The 21,713-nt window shown below is 36.4% G+C and overlaps 1 protein-coding gene across 5 annotated transcripts in view; it reads left to right on the top strand.

The window, feature by feature from the left end:
* The window catches only part of STXBP4 (syntaxin binding protein 4), a 172,786-nt gene that overhangs the window by 77,809 nt on the left and 73,264 nt on the right, over positions 1-21,713 (top strand). For all 5 annotated transcript variants that reach the window (XM_086686923.1, XM_086686926.1, XM_086686925.1 and 2 more), the window contains one exon: positions 14,766-14,942. In XM_086686923.1, the coding sequence (XP_086543049.1) occupies positions 14,766-14,942 (177 nt within the window). The remainder of the gene's footprint in view (positions 1-14,765; positions 14,943-21,713) is intronic.

Raw genomic sequence — 21,713 nt, 5'->3', positions numbered from 1 at the left:
TACCATCTTGATCTAAAAATGGTTTATTTACTCTTTTGTGCAATGATCCAAGCCGTTTTATAGCTGGCCAAAATTACAAATATTAAACATTCACTTCTGATTTCAGGTGACTGATATCATTGGTTCTTGTTTCACTATTAAGAGAAAACTTACCAGATTCACTAGAATCACTATGTAGGTACAAAAATGCCTCTTAATATTGTTCACTTTTTATACACTTAAAATTTTTCATCACAATAGACAGCTTTGTAGATTGCAACTGAATTTATCATGAAATTTGCAACATACCTTCTTGTAGTCTCTTTTTATTGTCCTGATTATATTACTAGTTAATACATCTCTATTTTATATTGTACTGGTAATATGTCTATTTTAGGGGCACCTGGGTGGCTCAGTCGGTTGGGTGTCCGACTTCGGATCAGGTCATGATCTCACAGCTTGTGAGTTCGAGCCCCGCGTCGGGCTCTGTGCTGACAGCTCAGAGCCTGGAGCCTGCTTCGGATTCTGTGTCTCCCTCTCTCTCTGCCCCTAACCCACTCACGTCCTGTCTCTGTCTCTCTCAAAAATAAATAAACATTAAAAAAATTTTAAAAAAAATGTCTGCATTTTAAATATAAAATCTTTTCCATACCTACTACTTTAAATAGAAAAAATAATTATATTCTAATAAAAATAAGCATTTCAACTTAAATACCAATTATGATTTACATTATTACTGTAACTCATGTTGTTGCATAAAATGTTCAGATAAGCACATTCTTACATTATTGCATTAAAAATTTAAATTAATTAATCCATAGTAACCACATCAGTTTATGTATATTACACAAATGACTTACATGCCTATTGAACACTACAGTTCAACAATTATATCTTAAATGATGCAGTCATTAAAATGAAACAAAGCTCCATCAAAACAGTAAAGTTTTGTAAAATGGAAAAATATTTTATACTTGAGAATGTTTTAATTTAAATGCAAACTAACTAAAACTATATTGAAAATTCAGTTGACCAGCTATATTTCAAGTGCTCAATAGCCACATATAGCTAGTGGCTACCACAATGGACACTGCAAATCTAGAACCCTACATTCTTTTTTTTTTAACATTTATTTATTTTGAGAGAGAGAGAGCATGAGTATGCACATGTGTGCATGAGCAGGGGAAGGACAGAGAGAGAGAGGGAGAGAGAGAATCCCAAGCAGGTTCAGAGCCCAACACTGGGCTCAATATCACGAACTGTGAGATCATGACCTGAGCCAAAATCAAGAGTTGGATGCGTAACCGATTGAGCCATCCAGGCACCCCTAGAACTCAACCTTCTTGCTACTCAAAACATGATCCAGGACCAGCAGTGTCAGTAACACCTGGAAGTTAGCATTGCAGGGTCTCACATGCCACCCCAGACTTCCTGAATCAGAATCCATATCTAACAAGTCGCCAGGTGATTTGTACGCACCTTAAAATTTGAGAAGCACTCTTCCAGGTGATAAGTAGTGGAGGGTTTAACCTGGTGGTGGCAATGGAAATACACCAACGAGGTCTGTGTGAAAGATACAATGAGAGTAGTCAATCAGACTTAACAATGATAGAATGTACAGTAATGGAGCAGTCAAGACTTTGTAATTTAGTGATTGAGAGGCTATAATGGTTCATGCTGTAATGATTCATAGTATTCTTAGTATTATGTAATGTGTATTTTCCAGGGGCGCCTGGAAAGCTGCTTCAGGTTCTATGTCCCTCTCTCTCAGCCCCTCTCCTCATGCTCTGTCTCTCTCTCTCTCTCTCTCTCTCTCTCTCTCTCTCTCTCTCTCAGAAATAAATATACATCAGGGCACCTGGGTGGCTCAGTCAGTTAAGCGTCCGACTTCAGCTCAGGTCATGATCTCGCGGTCTGTGAGTTCGAGCCCCGCGGCGTGCTCTGTACTGATGGCTCAGAGCCTGGAGCCTGCTTCAGATTCTGTGTCTCCTCTCTGCTCCTCCCCTGCTCGCACTCTGTCACTCTCTCTCTCTCAAAAATAAATTAACATTAAAAGAATGTTTTTAAAAATAAATAAATATACATTAAAAAATTAATGTATATTTTCCAGTTTTAGCAAAAACAGTTTAAAGTATATGTATATATTCGTATATACAAGTATATCCATACATATTGGCACAGCTATTCATTTCAGTAATATACACTTTCAATAAAAAATATACTGCCCAAAATCAACCATAAAACTGTTCTTTTTATTTTTTATGTTTTTATTTTTTTAGTATATTGACCGTGTATACCATTCAACTTATGTATATAGAATGATATCATTCTGTTTAAGGGGATTTCAGCGATACAGATGAATTGTTAATGAGAGTTCCTATACTTTGTTGAAAATACTAAAATTCTGTCTCCTCAAGGATTAATTTCTTTATTCACAATTAGCAAAAGAGTGTTTAAAAATCACAAATAGAGAATGTGTATAACTCTTCTCTTAAAAACTTTTAAAAACCAGAAACTTGAGTTATATGAAAAGTACATAGGTAACCTGATTATTAAAACACCACTAGATTGATTTTTAATTTATTTTACAATGATGGTTACCAGTTCAATTTGATATCCTTTGTTCACTCATTTATAAACTTTTAATTGAATTATTGTGAGACAGTGGCCTGATCCTAAAAACAGAATAATCTCCCCTTTTTGAAGGTCCATTAACTATTGCAAATTATGGAAATTAAATTAGTGACCCAAAAAGAAAGCAGTGAAGAACTGAAAGATAGGGAGAGAGGGAAAAAGGGAGAGGGAGGAAAGAAAGAAGTAAAAAGGCAAGAACAACCTATGAAGAGATCCTTTTTCTCTAGAAAGGATCAGGTGTGCTGCTTTTTTTCAACCAGGGCTGACTACTAGAATACTTACTTATTTGTAAGGAATTGGCTGCACTGTTCTTTTTTATGCCTTACAGAATAACCCCACCTTACTGTTTAAAATCATGAGCGCAATTTCCCACAAAATAAGACTTCTCGTTATTTTTTCTTCAAGTTCTAACAACTTTTAACAGGCATGGGCCATTCTCCTAACAACTTCCTTTGATCAACAACTTTTCTAAAATGTACTCTCACACTTAAGTTGTTTCAAGTTGGTTTCAGCAGTGTGTTTATGACCTAAGGCAGCGGTGAACTGGTAAACAGTCCAAAGCCAAAGTATTTAGCTTGTCTGAACCAGTCCTTGCGCTAAAGAAACACGGGAAATTGCTCATTTGGCAACTTCTTGACGTTCAGATAAGCCCAGTTGCAGTTAGCCTCACCTGTGCAAAGGTTGGGTTGAATGTTTGACAAGAGCATGAAGTCCTGAGGCAGAAACGTAAGGTCAAATCAGCACAGGAGTCTCTGTGGGTAGTTAAGGTTGAACATGAACTTAGTTACAGCTGGTGCAGCTGGCTTGTGAGCTGTCTTGGTTGATGGATGAAGCAACAAAGGAAACTAACAACGGATTAAATATATCTCTAAAAGGAACAACAATACTATGGGATTTACTAAAGGAGTACTCGTGTATTTACACTCTTAGAGATTGTGTTCCTTTCTGCATTTATTAGGGAAACAGTAAAGCCTCTAATTGTTAGAAGTGGTGTCAGTGCCCATACCCTTTTTATTTTTATTTTTTCGTGATCTGGACTTTTTATAGTATTTCAGTATAGCACTAGTAGATATTCTAAGATGCTGTCTCATCTTCAGAAAGGAAAAGAAGAAAAATACATATATTTGATTTGTCAGTCTTTTCTCTTCTGAAAGGGTACTATAGTAAAATGTTCCTATGCTTCCATTTCAGGTAGTCACTTTGTGACCTCAAAATGTCAACTTTTATTTTCTATTAGAAATCTGCTTTACAAGCATCTCTCATGCTACTCTTTTATAGCCGCAGCCACCTCCTTCTGTCCTCCCTCCACTAACGCCTTGCAACCAGTAATCTGTTCTCTATCTCTATAATTTTGTCATTTCAAGAATGTTATGTAAATGTGATCATACAGTATGTCACTTTTGGGCATTGGCTTTTTTCACTCAGCATAATTCCCTTGGGACACATCCAGGTTGTTGCGTGTGTCTATAGGTTGTTCTTCTTTATTGCCAAGTGCTTATAAAACTGGTGAAATCTGATTAAGGTTGGTGGATTGCATCAATGAAATTTCCTGTTTGTGATATTTTACTGTTATAGTCATGCAAGTTATAAGCATTGGAAGAGGCTTATTGAAGAATACAGGGAACCTCTCTCTATTATTTCTTACAAATGTGTATAATTTACAGTTATCTTTAAATGATTTTTTAAAAGCCTTTTTGAGAGATAAAATTATAAAGCTCTTATAATGACAGACAGCAATCTGAACGAAGAAATTTATTAAAAAAGAAAACTTGGTTGAATTTATTTTTCAACATTAGTTCCCTTTTTGTGAATCAAAATATGACCCATGTATTTTCCAACATTAGACTTTGCTCAAGAAACTGCCTGAGTTAAAGACAGCTTGCTTGGAAAGGGAACACAAGAACAGTCCAGTTGGCGTCCGTCTTTGCCCAGACACCAGCCATATCCAGTGATTCACTGGACGTGAATGTGGCATTCTGACCAAGCATTGGCAAACAAAGATGTCTATTTCAGAATCCCCATTCCCAAACAGTTTTCTTTTTAATGTAGAAAAGGTCTTACCATTTTAAGAAAACCTGAGTAAAATTTTGTTATCCTGTTGATACTACAGAACCCATTTGAATGGTGTCAGCTCAATTAGAATCACAGAATTTTTGAAGTTGGAGGAATTTGGAAGGGAAATGACCTTATTCTTCACAGAAACCTTCCAGTTCATTTGATGACAGTATTTTCTGTAGTTGGTTGGCTTAGCTAGAACTGATGTTGGGGTTCTGGGTTCCCCGCCGTGAGCCACTTACTTTCTGGCTGTTCAGGGACCAATTCAGCACTCTGTCATCAATTGTTTCACGCATGCGTTGTAGTGACTTACAAGGGAGACTTGGCAAGGGAATTTAAGAAACATTTATTGAATGCTCTTTTGTATGGATGTACGTCTTATTCACAAGGAACTCTCAATCCAGTGAGAAGAAAGTAAAATAGAGCAAAACCTATAAAGCATTGTAGCATAGGTGCCCAATCGCTGGTGCATTGTCAGAGGTATATTTATCTACCACAGCAGACATTACTCCCTTTAATTTTTCTTATTTAACTTAAAAGTACAAATCCCTAAAATTTCATTAGCTGCTAAGAGAACACCTTTCAGGGTGTGTTTTAAGCATCTTTGTACATGCCAGACTTTTATGTCTCTTGATGTTAGAGCAATATATATTGCTGACAAACTAGTAAATTTTACCCAAGGAGGAAGTAGTGATAAGGCAGCTGACACTATAAAACTCTTATCTTGGCAGTTTACTATGTGAGAAGCACTTTCAGTACTCTTACTTCAATATGGGACTCTCTTGACATTGTGTTAAGTGATTTATTCACAAACTGTTTTAGAATGAAAAACAAGACTTCTCTAGTCATACCCAACCCTATGTAAATAAATCACCCTATTTGAAAATACTGTACTTTGATCCATTGTCATCCATGTTAGATACCAAGGATTGTCTGTGGTGATGAGTTACAGATGAAATTGTGAATTCCATCACAATTCTTTAATATTGAAGGTAGCTCATTTTCTGATCTGATTGCTAGGGACATTCTGTCACTCCTGAGCCTATGCCCTTCGTCTTATCCCCCACCCCCCATCCCTTTTGGCTCTTCATTTCTCTTATATTCCTAATAACTGTTTTTCCTCTTTTCGCACATCATTTTATAAGATCTCTTTACACTGTAATTATTACCCCCTCTTGCTACCAAATATGTTGTAAATATTTCCCCATCTACAAATTCCCTTCCTAATTGTTTCAAAGATTTTTTTAATACAGGTGTTTTTGTGTTGACAGATCTTTTTCTTTGTGCCTTCTCCTTTTAAATAATTTTCTTAAAAGTCCCTTCCTTACCAGACATCAGATACACATTAACCTGGTTTTCCACCTCACTGTGTCTGTCTTAATTTAACCTATCTATGAAATTATTTTGTTTGGTCTATGGTATGAAATGAGGAACTACACTTTATACTTTTGTCTTCCCAGATAATTTGTTGTTGCAGCTACTCACTCTGTTGTGGTATCTCCATTACCATAGATTAAACTGTTACATAGTCTAGGGTCTGTTTGGGGCTATCTGCTCTTTCAGCTGCTTTGTCAATAAATATTTATTGGGTGAATGAATGTTTTATCTAACTCTTCTTTGGCCAGTACCAACTATTTTGGTATATGCCTATGTCGTTGAACCACATCCTACCTCTTTCTTTCCTGTTGTTACTGTTGTTTCCCAAAATTTGTGGTACCAGTTCTCACTGATTTCTTTTTCTTCCTAAATGAATTTAGGAATATTATTACCTTTTATCTAGATTACAGCTTGGAATTCTCGGTCAAGTTCTTCCAAAACGAACAAAAAAATTTGATAAAATTACGATCCCAACTGGATTAAAACTCTAAAAGTTAAATTGGAAGTTACATATTTCTGTTTCAAAGCCAGCTCTTTGTTAAACCCCAAGCTCCAGATAAATTCTAAATGTTTAAATAGCCAAAACATAGCTTTTGTGTTGTAGCAGGTTTCAGTGAGCAGAGTTGACATTCTGATTAGGAAAGGAAATGCCCAATACTGTAGATGTTTCCTTCAGTACATTTGTAATCAGACTTGGAGAAGTAGGAAGACAGTTGTTTTTGTTTTTTTTTTCTTTCTATCAACCTTCACTAAACTAGAAAATGCATGTTTAGGGTTAAATATATTTAACTGGATTTTAACAAATTAATATTTATATTGTGAGCAAGTTACATGGTAAAATTTATGAGATAGGTGTACCTGTGTGTCTGTCTTTGATTAGGGACTTCTGTTTATAGACAGAGATTGAAAATTGTTTCTTTGGTTTTCTTTGATGTTCAGAGTCAGAGCTCAATTTTGCACCTTTTGGAGAATGAGGCAGGTGCAGGTAGAGAAGCTGACAGCTCTTGGGAGGGTTAATTAGAGCTAATTATAATTTGATTGACCTGCTTTTCTTCCAGAAAGCTTAACCAAATCTTCCTTTGCAAAATGGGGATTTTGTTTTTTCTTACAAACTGAAGAAAATCGTTGTTTCTTGGATTTATGAGTATCTGTCATTTTACACACTTTCCAAAGAAGTGTCAGCACATAATTCATAGAAGCAGGGATACAGGTGGAGTTGGAATGGACCTTTAAGATTATATAGTCCTTGAGAGCATATATTATATTAGCTTGTGATGAAAAACTACTTTTTGGGAAAGATAAACTAGTGTGCATAATTTTTAAATCTATGTGATGAAAAACTAAGAATAAATTTGTAAAACACAATGAAGTGTAACTGTTCCTAATTCCACATAGTTTTGATATAATCTTATTTACTTGATAAATACTATGAAAGGATTTTTAAATGTATATGTAAAGAGAATATAATGAAGTGATTTGCTTTTCATTAAGTGTTTTTCATAGCATGGTTTATGGTTGTTATTGTAATTATTCAAATGAAATATCATTCTAATAGTCCAATAAAATTGAAACCTTTTATGAAGAACTTTCCTATGAAAGCTTCTTACCTAATAAGATTTTCTAAGGCAGTTACTATATATGAAAAACAAAGTTGACATTTTTACCATCAACTCAGTTGTATCTCATATTTATGGTTTAAGTGGAGCACTTGTTCATGTTAGATAGGGTTTTACTCTCAGCTTGTGTTCTAATTTGAACAATCAAGACTCGTTGGCTTTAGAAGTCAGGCAGTAAAATACTTAATATTTTAATGAGGATTCAAGATAGCAATAGGAGATACTAAGTAGTATGTGATTAATTATAGACAACAGATATAAAAGATAAAAGGAGGGAAAATTGTAAGCGGAAGTGGTCTGGGAAGATTGGAGAAGGTATAATCTGAAGTAGATTTTAAATGATAGACAATCAAATGAAGGAAAAAGAGGAAAAGTGTATACATAGCAGAAGGAACATTGTCCTGGACAGCATCTTAGAGGTGGGAGAGTTTAGTCTGGGAAATTTGGAAAGTAATGTACTTGGATATGGTAATCATGTAAGAGAACTGAATGTGCCAAAGCTGGAAATAGAGATTTGGAACAAGTAGTGGAGAGCCTTGAAGTATGGAGATTGAGGTTCTATTTTATCATACTACCTAAGGTTATCTCAGTCTTGTTACGTGAGCAGTATTTTGGGAAAATTGATCCTTCAAAAGTATGCAGAATATGCAGTAGTGAAAAACACAATGGGCAGATAGTGAAGAACACAATGGGCAGGGTGATCATTTATGTGATTCTCATAGTATCTAACTATGAGGTGTTGGAAACATGAATGAGTCGTGGAGGCAAGAATGCAGATTAAGGAATAGGTGGAAATATATCATAAACGAAGACTTCGCAGTATTTAATAACTGGCTGGGTATGAAGTGGATGGTAGGCTGGATGTATGCATGAAAGAGGGGTAAGGAAAGAGAAAGGAGAGAGCACATATCAGAGGCACATAGAAAGTTCTGTGAATTAACTACCCCTCTCCAAAGTGCGTCCATGCTTAAATAAGGAACAAGTTGCATATTCCTTTGTGAATATCTGCAAATTACTTTGAGATCATCCATTGGAGAGAAATGGTATACATGTTTTAAAAATCCGATAAGGAAACTAGAGGTAACTTGCTTTTTAAACACTTTTCCTTCAACAGCCCTCTTCCTGCAGTAACCCTTAATCTTTTTTCACAAGCTGTAGTGGGACAAAGACCAACAAGGGTTCTCCAATGAGTGAATGTAGGAAGCTGATAAGAGAAGTATTCTTTCAGGCTTAGTAGCGTAAGTTACATTACACCAAGACATATATCTCTTTGCAGTCTCTTTTTTTTCCTCCTGTCGCCCATTGACATTTTGAAAGATTTACTGATTGGCTTAAAAATTACAGAATTTCGAAGGTTAGTGACATGGATGTGCTAGCCTAATTACAAATGTGCAACTGTTGTTAATGCTTGCTCCTACTTTAGGGAGTCGTAACTGAAAAAGAAAATGTTTTACATAATTGTTCCTAACATTAAAAAGACCCATGCCTATTATGTTCCCAAACAACTTCTCTAAAGTTCAATAACTGGTATTACTAATTGATTGCCTCAGGAAAGCCCTTAATAAACTGTCTAGTCTAGCCCTCTGATCACATAGGTGATTATGTATATTTTTCTTTTTTTTTTTTTAAGAGGATTTTCTGTCTGAAATCTTTTTTTTTCTTTTATTTTTATTTATATATGAAATTTATTGTCAAATTGGTTTCCATACAACACCCAGTGCTCATCCCAAAAGGTGCCCTCCTCAATACCCATCACCCACCCTCTCCTCCCTCCCACCCCCCATCAACCCTCAGTTTGCTCTCAGTTCTCAACAGTCTCTTATGCTTTGGCTCTCTCCCACTCTAACCTCTTTTTTTTTTCCTTCCCCTCCCCCATGGGTTCCTGTCAAGTTTCTCAGGATCCACATAAGAGTGAAACCATATGGTATCTGTCTTTCTCTGTATGGCTTATTTCACTTAGCATCACACTCTCCAGTTCCATCCACGTTGCTACAAATGCCATATTTCATTTTTTCTCATTGCCACGTAGTATTCCATTGTGTATATTTTTCAAAAGCAGTAAAGAGGAATGGGAAAGAGCAGTACCAAGAACTATAATCGTTTCTTTAACCCTCCTGTGAGAATTGTTTCGATGTTATTAAGTAGGTGTTATTTCCCATTATACATCTGGACAAACTGAGTCTTAGAGAATTACATAGCCAGAAAAAAAGAAAGATTACACATCAAAGATTCTGACCTAGCTTTAGCTCATCTAACACTCATGTTTTTTCTTCTACATCATGTTCCTTGTGGGGGTGGAAAAGCACATAGCACATTGTCTTTTGTCTGAGCTTATGGTGCCCTTTGTGTGAGTTTATAGTACCCTTTGTCTCTTTTGTCAAAGGAGAATTTGGCCTGATCTTTCCTGAAGATTCATTGTGAAAATGTAAGGTGGAAAATCCTCGTTTTACAATGGGACAGTATGAGTTGAAGGTATTTCCTCAGTGTCACCAAAAAAAAAAAAAAAAAAAAAAAAAAGCCAAATCAGAGATTTGATTTCTTGTATATGGATATGTGCTTCTGGTGTATGTGCTCACACTGCTTAGTATTAAAAAGCATAATGCTTATGTTGATTTTTCTGATTGCTGTAACATCTTGGTTTCTCTTTTATTTTCTAACTTTCTAAACTGAATTAATCTCTATCTAATACAAAATAAATCAGTGAACTAGCTGCAGCATTTATCCTGATTGGATTTCAGGCTCATGGTGAGGTACTCAGAAAATTCTGGCTCAATTGTTACGGACATGGGAGGCTTTGCAGTTATTTATTAGAAGACGACCCGGGAAGAAAAGAAAAAATGGATTTATGTGATCCTGTATTGCTAAATACAGCACACTGCTGCTGTCTCTTTTTTACTGCTTCCTCTAAAAGTCATCGTTTCAATGCACTAATCTTTTAAACAGCCATTCAGTGGGAATTGGGCTAGAACTTTGCTAAGGGGTCACATTTACCAACCCGACAGTTATACATTTACAAAAGAAATAGCATGAATTTATTCAGCATCAAAACCTCTGCATCTTTTACCACCCAACTGCATTTCACACTGTATTACCATCAGTGAACTATCATGACTATATAAATTCCATCCAGATTCTTCATTTAATTAACTAGCATTCTTTGAACAAAAATAAAAGTGCTGTTTTTATAGGGGAATAAAAGCTGCATGAAGTGAGTGTGAAGGAGACAAATCATCAAATTAGTTATTATTCATTGCAGCTATGGAGAATTCTCTGCCCCTCCTCTTTCTCTTCAGTGGCACTATATTTTTTTCTAGCTTGATTGAATGAATGGAAAAGGGGGGAACAGTGTAGCAGCCTCGAAGGTATTTCCGTATATTGTAATGGTCACATCCTAAGCTCATGTGGGGTTGGGCACTCACGATATTGTCAAATACAAGTGATTTTTTTTTTTTAATCATTTTCTGTTTTTGGAGAGACAGTATGGCATAGTAGCCAAGAGCATGAACTTTGTGCTTTGTGACTAGATAGCCTTGGTTCAAATCCTAGCCTGTTTGTGACTTTTTTTTTTTTTTTTTTTTTTTTTTTTGAAGAGAGAGAGGGAGCATGAGCGGGGTAGAGGGAGGAGGAGCAGAGAGAGAGAGAGAGAGAGTTTCTCTGCACTGTCAGTGCAGAACCTCCATGCAGGGCTCGATCCCATGAACTATGAGATCATGACCTGAGCTGAAACCAAGAGTCAGACGCTTAACTGAGTGAGCCACCCATGAGCCCCTAGGTTTGTGTTTCTGAGCAAGTTACTTAATGTATCTGTGCTTCAGTTTTTTCCACCTGTTAAATGAGTATAATAATAGACATACCTCAGGCAGCAGTGTGTGGATTGGCTGAGTTGGTCCATGTAAATCATTTACAGTAGTGCCAATATCCATCTGCATCCTGTATGTACAAAAGCAGTCTGATGTGAAGGTGATGAAGCTGTGACACCAGTGACTTGGTCACCTGGCCTGAACCAATTGATGTGGCTTCATAAATGTTCTTTTATTTACCCAGATAGTTCTTTGTAACAGTATTTTTTGATTATAAGACAGTTTTAAAAATAAAGAAATTAAGTTTTGTTTTTTTTAATTTTTTTTTTAACATTTATTTATTTTTGAGACAGAGAGAGACAGAGCATGAACGGGGGAGGGTCAGAGAGAGAGGGAGACACAGAATCCGAAACAGGCTCCAGGCTCTGAGCCGTCAGCACAGAGCCTGATGCGGGGCTTGAACTCACGGACTGTGAGATCGTGACCTGAGCTGAAGTCGGACGCTCAACCGACTGAGCCACCCAGGCGCCCCAAGTTTTGGTTTTTTTTATTTGAGTATAGTTGACATGCAATGTTACATAAGTTTCAGGTGTACAAGGTAGTGATTCAACAACCATACAGTTATGCTGTGCTTGTAATTACCCTCTGTCGCCATGCAACGCTGTTGCAATACTGTTGACTGTATTCCCTACTGCTGAATCTTTTGTTCCTGTGGTTGAAATGGAGCTCTTTGAATCAGAGGTGTGATAGGCAGTTGGTTGGCCATATCTCTCCATCCTGAACCCTGCTGCCAGATTTAGCTTTCTGAGACACTCTGTTCTCAAATCAATTTCTGTTCAAAAGGCCTTAAAAGTTACCTGATATGGGGCACCTGGGTGGCTCAGTCAGTCAGATGTCCGACTTTGGCCCAGGTCATGGTTTGTGAGTTCGAGCCCCACATTGTGCCCTGTGCTGACAGATCGCAGCCTGGAGCCTGCTTCGGATTCTGTGTCTCTCTCTTTCTGCTTCTCTCTCTCTCTCTCTCAAAAATAAATAAGCATAAAAAAAAAAAAGTTACCTGATGCAAGCTCTTTTGCCTGTCATGCCATTTCCACCAGAGCCTTGCTTGTTCTTTCCCTGTATCTCCTCAACCTTTTTTATCCATTGTTCTCCCAGGAAGCATGTACTCCAGTCAAAATTAATCTAGTGCCATTTTTCAAATGTACCACATTCCTTCTTGTCTCTCTTCCTTCGTTCACATTGGTCTTTTTGTCTAACATGCCCTACCCTGTTCCTCCACTTATCTAAGTTATACCTAATTTTCTGAACTGAGCCATAAAAGGGAAGGTACCTTTTATCCTCTTTGTATTTTTTATCACATAATATGATTGTCTGGATGTGCTAGCTGCTAAGTAAATGCTGTTAATGATGATGAAGTCTTCTGTTAGCTCTACTTTCAAACTATATTTAGTATCTCACCACTTTACACCAACTCCAACACTGTCACCCTTGTTCAAGCCACAGTTACTTTATGCCTGTCCCCTTCTTCCACCTGCTCCACCCTTGCCCACTCCCTACAATTTACTCTTAACCCATCTGCAAAAGTATTGCACTTACAGGTTAAGTCAGATCATAATCGTTTCTCTGCGCCAAACTCCCCAATAACTTCCCATCTCACCCTGAGTAAAGCCAAAGTTTTTATGATGCCCTACAAAAGCCTCTTAAGGTCTGCCACTCCACCCCAACACCATCCCTGCCCTCACTCCTTGTGTCCTACTACGCCCTTCTTCCTGTCCCTTACCACTCTCTACTTCTGTCACACTGGCTTCTTTGCTGTTCTCTAAAGATGCAAGGAACAGTTCCACCTCAGGGCCTTTGCACAAACTGGTTCCTTTCCCAGAAAGCTCTTTGAGAAATCTTCATGGCTCCATGCTTCCTGCAGCTCTCTGATTAAATGTCTTCTCAGTAAGGTCTTCACTGATAATCCCTAATTTATTGTCTATCTCTCCAAACTAGAGTGTCAATGGGGGGGAGGGGGTGCTTGAGGGAGGACTTTTTGTCTGTTTTGTTAGGTTCTCTGTCCTCAGTACCTGAAACAGAATCTGACATATAATAAGTACTTAGGAAACAGTTAGTGCATGTATGAATGAAAAATTGACCCTTAAAAATATGTCCATATTCTTAACTCTCCCTTCATTTCAAACGTATTTAGACTCAAACAAAAGCAAGCATCCTATAATAGCTCTGAGAAAATTAAAATAGCCATAGTTGAATATTAGCCATGGCAATTGGAGCAGAAAGTTCCATTGCAGAGAAAAGATATTTCTGCATCAAGAAAAAGAAATCGTTTACAGTATAATAACTGCCATGTGAAATTATATTAGGTGTCCTGGGGGGACTGTTGTCCACCCAGCACCAAAGCACATTTTGAGAGCGCAAATGGTTTTGGTCACTCCATCCTCTTCCTAAGGTAGAGAATGTAGCTAGTTTTGGGGTTTTTTTATTTGTTTTTATTTGTTTGTTTTGTCATTTGTTTTGTCACTTAGTTGTAGAGTAAAAAGGTGAAAGAGCATTAATGTTGGAGTTTAGCAGACCCAGGTTTAAACTCTGGCAATACTATGTGTCCTTGGACAGAATGGGTAACCTCTCTGAGCCTCTGTTTAATTATGTATAAAATAGTTTTTAATAATGCCTTTCTCTGTTCTAGAGGTTAAATGAGAAAAGACACATGAATCTTCTAGGACAAAAATGTCATGTGAGCATTGCACCCTATAGAAATAGCTATATGTTTTGCTACTGAATTCCACGTTTTGGCTTAAATCAAAAGGGAGAAATAGCAGTTAGACTGATGTCTAGGAATAAGCTTTGGGTCCTGGGCTTGGACCACAGGGAAGTCTGCTACACCACAGATCTCTCAGCTGTATCTGATGAAGCTGTAAGCACCTTTCTAGAACATGAGCCCTACCACCTACTTGAGTTTTGTGGAAGCCTACTCTTTATCTTCTGAACCAGTTCTTATTCTAGTCTCCATTTTCAATTCCCTTCTACTTCCCTTATTTCCAAAATGTTATGCTAGCTGTGTGAAGTTGGAAATCCTATACTGAAAATTATCCAGGAGATCAACAGAGGAAAAGTAAGATCAGGCATTTACTGTCCATAATAAAATAACGTGAAGACTCATTTTCACATTGATATGTGAGGAACACATGTATATCTATTAAGTTTGGGAATTATAATTCCAGAGGGAGGAAAATATTTTGTTTAAACTGTATGTTTTTTTTTTAACATGGCTTTTTTTCAATGGCATGAATTTTGCAATCCTCAGGAAGCCAAAGCTGTTGTTGAAGAAACCAGAGCCCTGCGAAGTCGGATTCACCTTGCCGAAGCCGCACAGCGACAGGCACATGGAATGGAAATGGACTATGAAGAAGTGATCCATCTGTTAGAGGCCGAGATCACAGATCTAAAGGCTCAGCTTGCTGATTATTCGGACCAAAATAAAGTAAGCAAAACCGTCCTCTCTTTTAGTTACCATGGTTTCCTTGCCGTTGTCATGTATCCTGTTTTCATTTTCTTTTCATCTGCACTTCTAAACTAGGTCAGTGTTTGTCTTCTATTATTCAATGATAGGATGATGTGTCGTGATGGGATGGGGGGGTAAGGTGAAGGTTGTGAGCCTCCCTTTATCCACATAGCTTGGGGATGAAAAAGCATGTGACCCAAATTTATTTGGGTCATTGGTCAACATTGTGCAGCTCAGGCAGTGAGTCCTAGAACTATTTAACATTTAATTGATTACATTGGTTTTCTCCATTTGTTCCTAAACTTGCTAATTTGCCTTGTGGGGATGGGAGGAGGAGAGTCTAGGGATGGGTTTTCCTCTTTGATTAGAGCACTCAAGGAAGTGTGAATGTTAAATAATTTTTGCCCAGGGCCAAGATAATTAATAGGAAGAAACTGAGTTTGAATTTAATAGGCTCCAATTTCAATAGCAAAATACTGAATGCTATTTATAAGGCAATGTGATCCTTTTTTCATGGGAATTTTTTATATGATTTTTTAACATAATACATACTATATTCATTGAAAAGTCTTCAAAAACTATAGTAGACATACACATTTTTACTTCACTGAGGTAGAAAATTAAGTAAATTGAAATACATATTTAATGACTTCAACAAGTTCATTTAGGATAGGTGTTTACATCTCTAATACAGTCAACTTTCAAGAAAACATAAAGCAAATTTGAATAATTTATGTCTATCTATATAAACATAAAACTGTTAAATACCTTAAATATACCAAGTGGAAGTGAAACCAGTTTTAGAAAAGCAAAATGAAGAGGAAAATCTGAAATTTTCTTTGGCTAGCTCTTGAGAGGCACTAATACATTTCTCACATCTGCCCATTTAAACCGATTCCGAAAGAGCTGATGTTCCTACTTTGATAATACACAAGGCTAAGGGAAAGTTATATTACTTGAAAAGGCAACAATACTTAGAAATACTACATATATTTATTATTTTTGACCCAGTGTTTACATTTTGAAATCAGAGATCCATGCTTAGTTCATGTGAGTAACTTTAACATGATTCTGAAAATATTTGGGGAATTAATCAAAATGTCAAAAGTACAGTTTTATAAAACTGTTTACTTTTGGAGAGATAATCAACAGTCTTCAAAAATACATTCTAAGTAATATAATATTCAAAGAGTTCTCATGAATTGATTCAAAAAACTTTTTTAAGCATAGATTATTTGCAATTCTCTGTTCCAGCTCTTAGCTGAGAGACATTTTGGTCCTAAGTTGTCTGGCAATGTAATTAATTCAGTTTTTCTCTTTTTTAGCATAATGGGGTCTCCTGCCATTCCTCCTAACAAGATTCTAAGTTGGCCGTTAACGTGTCTCTGAAAAAAATAATCTTTTGTTTATTTTTCAAAGAAAAAATATTAGACAAGAGCATCTCAACATTTTCCAAACTCAATACCAGTGGAGAAAGAGAAGGAAAGTTTTTTCTTTTTAATTGTTTAAGATTGCTTCAAGAGACATTGACCAAGATATTGCAGGACGTAGATTCAAATATTCTTTTTTAAGACACAGGTTCATTTTGTAACTATGTTTTTTTCACTGTAAGTTTTTCCTTTAAAAAAATTTTTTTTAGGGGCACCTGGGTGGCTCAGTCAGTTAAGCGTCCGACTTCAGCTCAGGTCATGATCTCGTGGTCCATGAGTTTGAGCCCCTCATTGGGCTCTGTGCTGACAGCTCAGAACCTGGAGCCTGTTTCAGATTCTGTGTCTCTGGCCCTCCCCCATTCATGCTCTGTCTCTCTCTGTCTCAAAAATAAATAAACGTTAAAAAAAATAAACATTAAAAAAAAATTTTTAATGTTTACTTTTTTTTGAGAGAGAGAGAGAGAGAGACACAGCATGATTAGGGTAGGGGCAGAGAGGGAGAGAGGGAGATACAGAATCTGAAGCAGGCTCCAGGCTCTGAGCTGTCAGCACAGAGCCCAACACAGGGCTTGAACTATAAACTGCGAGATCATGACCTGAGCTGAAGTCGGACACTTAACCGACTGAGCCACCCAGGTGCCTCAAGTTTTCCCTTTTATTATCTCTATACTTACTTAGCTTTTTTATTTTTTATTTTTTCTGTTTACCCCCAGCTTAGGAAATAAAACATTACCAAACCTTTGAAGATCCAGTGACCCTCCCTAGTTACAATCTTCTCCCTTGCCCTCAGAAGTTACCACTTTCCTGGATTTAATATTAACCATTTTCTTGATCATTTTACCACATATGTTTATATCTCTTACTGGTAAATGTTGTTGAGTCCTGCCTGTTTATCAACTTTATATAAATAGAATGGTCCTACATGTATTATTCTTGCTTTTTTCACTCAAACTTTTATTTTTGAAATTCATCTATTTGAAATTTATAGTTGGTTCATGTATTTTCATTGTTTGTTTTTTTTTTACTCCCTTGAATGGATATACTATAGTATATTTGTCCATTCTGTATTTGATGAACAGTCCAATTGTTTCTGTTTTCTTTATTATGAACAATGTTGATAAAAACACTTTTGTGTATATCCTGCTCCACATGTATAACAGTTTCTCTTGGGTTGATACCTTAGAGTGGAATTGCTAGGTTGAATGATGATTGATCACCTTTACCAGGTCATGCCTAATTGTGTTTGAAAGCTTTTGAGCCAATTTTTACTCCCACCAGTAGTGAATGAGAGATACTATTTACCACACATCCTTGCTGACACATTGTTTTCATTTACTTTTAATTTATATCAATCTGGTAGGTGTAATAAGTAAATCTCATTATGGTTTAATTTGGATTTCCCTGATTACTAATGACTTTGAGCCACGGGTGTGTTGGGACCAGCTAGCACTGGCTCACAATAGGTGATTGTATGCATATCTTCTCAACTGCATATTCAGTGACATCAGGTTGTTTGGTAGCTTCATATCAGCTGTGGTGGAATTATTTATACCCCCAAATGCTATAAACTAGGGCTTTTTGCCCTGGCCCAGATAGCCAGTTGAGCATATATTTATGTACTTGTTAGGCATTTATGTTTTCTGAAATGCCTTTTCATAACTTTCAATTGTTTTTCCCATTAGGTTGTCCTTTGCACATTGATATGTAGTGATTGTTCACATGTTCAAGTTACTACACCTATATTAAATTATATGTTATTAAAAATCTTTTCTCTCAGATTCATGGCTTACTTTTCACCCAGTGGCAAAAGAAACACTGACTTTCATGTAGTCAAACTTATCAGTCTTTTCCCTTATGTGCCCTTTTACAAGTTCTTCTATTCCCAAAGATATTCTTTATATCTGCCTCTAAGTTTTGATCTTTCTGTCATTGGTTTCGTAGCATTGTATGGGGATGGAGATCCATTTTATTCTTTCTTTATACTAAATGAACGACCAACTATCCCAGCCCCATTTATTCAAAAGCCTCTTCTTTCCTAATTGATCTACAAAATCAGGTCTGTCATATATCAAGATTTCATTTGCATTTATCTTTCTGAGGGCCCGCTCTTCTCCTTCACTGGTCTATTTGTACATTCTTGCACAAATAACATATGATTTTGGTTACTATAACTTTTATAGGGAATCTTGATATATGACCATCCTGCCTAGTTCTTCTTCTTTAAAAGTATGTTGGCTACGTGACCCTTTGTCCTTTTATGTGTATAAATTCAACCAAAAGAAAAAAAAACTACTGGAATTTTTACTGAAAATAAGTTAAATATATAGATGAATTCGGGAAGAATTTACATGTTTATGATTGAGTCTTTATAAACACCACTGAAGCAAAAGACCGGATAATTGCATTGTGGCCAGAGAATCTAGTCTATAGTATAATCGATTCCAAAATATGTTGGTGGTTGCTTTGTGGCTTATACTGTATAGCCAGTGTTCACACATGGTCAAAGTGAGCTTCAAAAGAATTCTTCAGGGGCGCCTGGGTGGCGTAGTCGGTTAAGCGTCCGACTTCAACCAGGTCACGATCTCACGGTCCGTGAGTTCGAGCCCCGTGTCGGGCTCTGGGCTGATGGCTCAGAGCCTGGAGCCTGTTTCCGATTCTGTGTCTCCCTCTCTCTCTGCCCCTCACCCGTTCATGCTCTGTCTCTCTCTGTCCCAAAAATAAATAAACGTTGAAAAAAAAAATTTAAAAAAAAAAAAAAAAATTCTTCTTCATGTTTTTTTGATGTATCATTTTATATATTCCACTAGATCAGATTCATTAATTGTAAAGTCCAGCTTTTCTCTAGTCATCTTAATTTCTTTGTCAGAGAAATGCATTAAAATCTTCCTTTTTTGGGGGGGCGCCTGGGTGGCTCAGTGAGTTAAGCGTCTAACTTCAGCTCAGGTCATGATCTCACAGCTCATGGGTTCAAGCCCCATGTCAGGCTCTGTGCTGAAGGCTCTGTGCTTTGTAGTCTGTGTCTCCCGCTCCTCTGCCCCTCCCCTACTGGTGCTCTCTCACACACGCACATTCTGTCTGTCTGTCTCTCTCTTTCAAAAATAAATAAATGTTAAAAAAATAATAAGAAGAAAAAATCTCCCCCTTTTTTTTTAAAAAGTAATGTTTTTAGCCATATATAGGCTTGGAATTACATTATCATCCTTTATGGAATGTTGTGACTCTTCAATTTATCAATCTTATATTCCCCCTAATATTTATTTTTGATTAATACTAAAATAGTTACAACAGTTTTCTTTTGGTATTTATGGTGTATCTGTTTTCCTTCCTTTCACTTTTAACTTTGCATTGTCCTCACATTTTAATTGTGTATGTGGTAAACAACATATAGCTGAATTGTTCCCTCATCTTACTAATTTTTGACCTTTAATTGGAAAGATCTTTCCATTTACCCTGTTTTATTTGATAATGCCGTTGGCTTCATTTCTACCCTCTTTAATTTATGCATTTTATTTGTGCTTTAGTTTTTGGTTGTGTTTTTTTTTTCTTTCAATGTGCCATGTCTTGCCTGTTTGTTTGTTTGGTTTTTAATGTTTATTTTTTGTTTATATTTTGTGAGAAAGAGAGTGTGAGCCGGGAGGGGCAGAGAGAGAGGGAGAAAGAATCCCAAGCAGGCTCCACGCTGTCAGTGCAGAGCCCAACATGGGGCTTTATCTGGGGCTTGATCCCATGAACTGTGAGATCATGACCTGAGCCAAAATCAAGGGTCAGATGCTTAACCAACTGAGCCACCCAGGTACTCCTTGTCTGTTTTGTTTTTTTTTTTAATTGGTTCAGATTTCTCCTGTGTTCCCCAACTCCCATTCCATGTATTTCCTTCTGCTGGTTTATAGAAGGTATGTACTCTGTTTCTAATTTTTAATGATTATCTTAGAAATTTTAACATTCTATTTTCACTCAAATTATAAAACTAATCACTAATTTTCCCCTGCTTCTAAATATGATAGTACTTTAAAACCTAAATCCAATCATTCCTTCCTACTTAATTTCTATTTTTATCAGTATTTTAGTTCTTTCTTGACTTTTAACACCATAAGTTAGACACTATCACAATTTCTTTTGTGGAGTCAACTTTTGTTTAAATAGATGCCTTCTTTACCATTTTCTGTGTCCAGCATTCTTTTCTGCATCTCAGTCCTTCTTGCTAAAATTATTTCCTTCCTGAAGTACAGCTTTTAGAAATGTGTTTAATGAGGATCTGTTGGTAACACATTCTCTTCATTTTCGTTTGTCTGAAAACATCTTTATTGAACTCTTGCTCTTGAAATACATGTCTGCTACATTAAAGTAAGTTTGCACTTAATTTCTTTCAGTGTCTTTATTCCATGATGGTGATATCAGCAGCCAATCTGTTATTTGTTTGCAATACATTGTTTCTTTCTTGATGATTTTAAGATCTCTTTATCATCTGTGTTCAGCAGTTTGTGATGAGTCATGTGTTGACTTATTTTTATTTATAGTGCTTGAGATTCACTGAGTTTCCTGATCTGAGAAACATTCTTTTGTTATATCTGAAAAATTCCAAATTGTTATCCTGAGCTATGTCTCTTTCATTCTTTCTGAACCCTCATGTGTAATTCAGATTGAGTATATACTATATTTTCATCTAGTTATTTTCTCCTTACCTCTTCTCCTTTTTTTATATCCTCCCATTTTATTTTTCTGCTGCATTATGAAAACCTTCTTTACCTCTGCCTTCCAGTTTATCCATTCTCTTTTCAGCTATATCTAATTGTATATTAAACTCATAAATTGAGTTTCTGATTTCATTTTGATTATATTTTTATTTTTAAGATTGATTTTTTATGCCATCTGGATCTATTTTTATAGTTTATTTTTCCCTTTATCATGTCTTAAATTCCTCCCTAATTTTTAAAACTCATTAAACACTACTTTATAGTCTATATCTGATTACTCCAATATCTGCTGTCTTTATATAGTTTGTTTCCTTTATATAATTTGTTTCCTTCAGCTGACTTTTATTCATGGTACCTTATTTCCTGAGGTCCTGTTCTTTTGACACATTATATGTAGAAATTCTTTGAGATCTGAGTTGAGAAAATATCCCTCCACTGAAGTTTTGTGTTTGCTTCTGCCAGTCTGGAACTTATTTAAACCAAAATTTCAGCTTATAAATTTACAAGACACACAGGCAATGTAAATTATGACCTCAAACCTTCATGAGTTTGGACCCATGAAGGTTTTTTTTTAACCTCCTCTCCAGAACCCAAATCAGAACCATCGATTTACTTCTGTAAGGTTT

Source organism: Puma concolor, chromosome E1 (genome assembly GCF_028749965.1).
Source record: "Puma concolor isolate L17-30 chromosome E1, mPumCon1.1.hap2, whole genome shotgun sequence".
NCBI classification, from domain to species: domain Eukaryota; kingdom Metazoa; phylum Chordata; class Mammalia; order Carnivora; family Felidae; genus Puma; species Puma concolor.
Note: the sequence above shows the minus strand (reverse complement) of the source record. Positions and strands in the feature narration are given on the sequence as shown.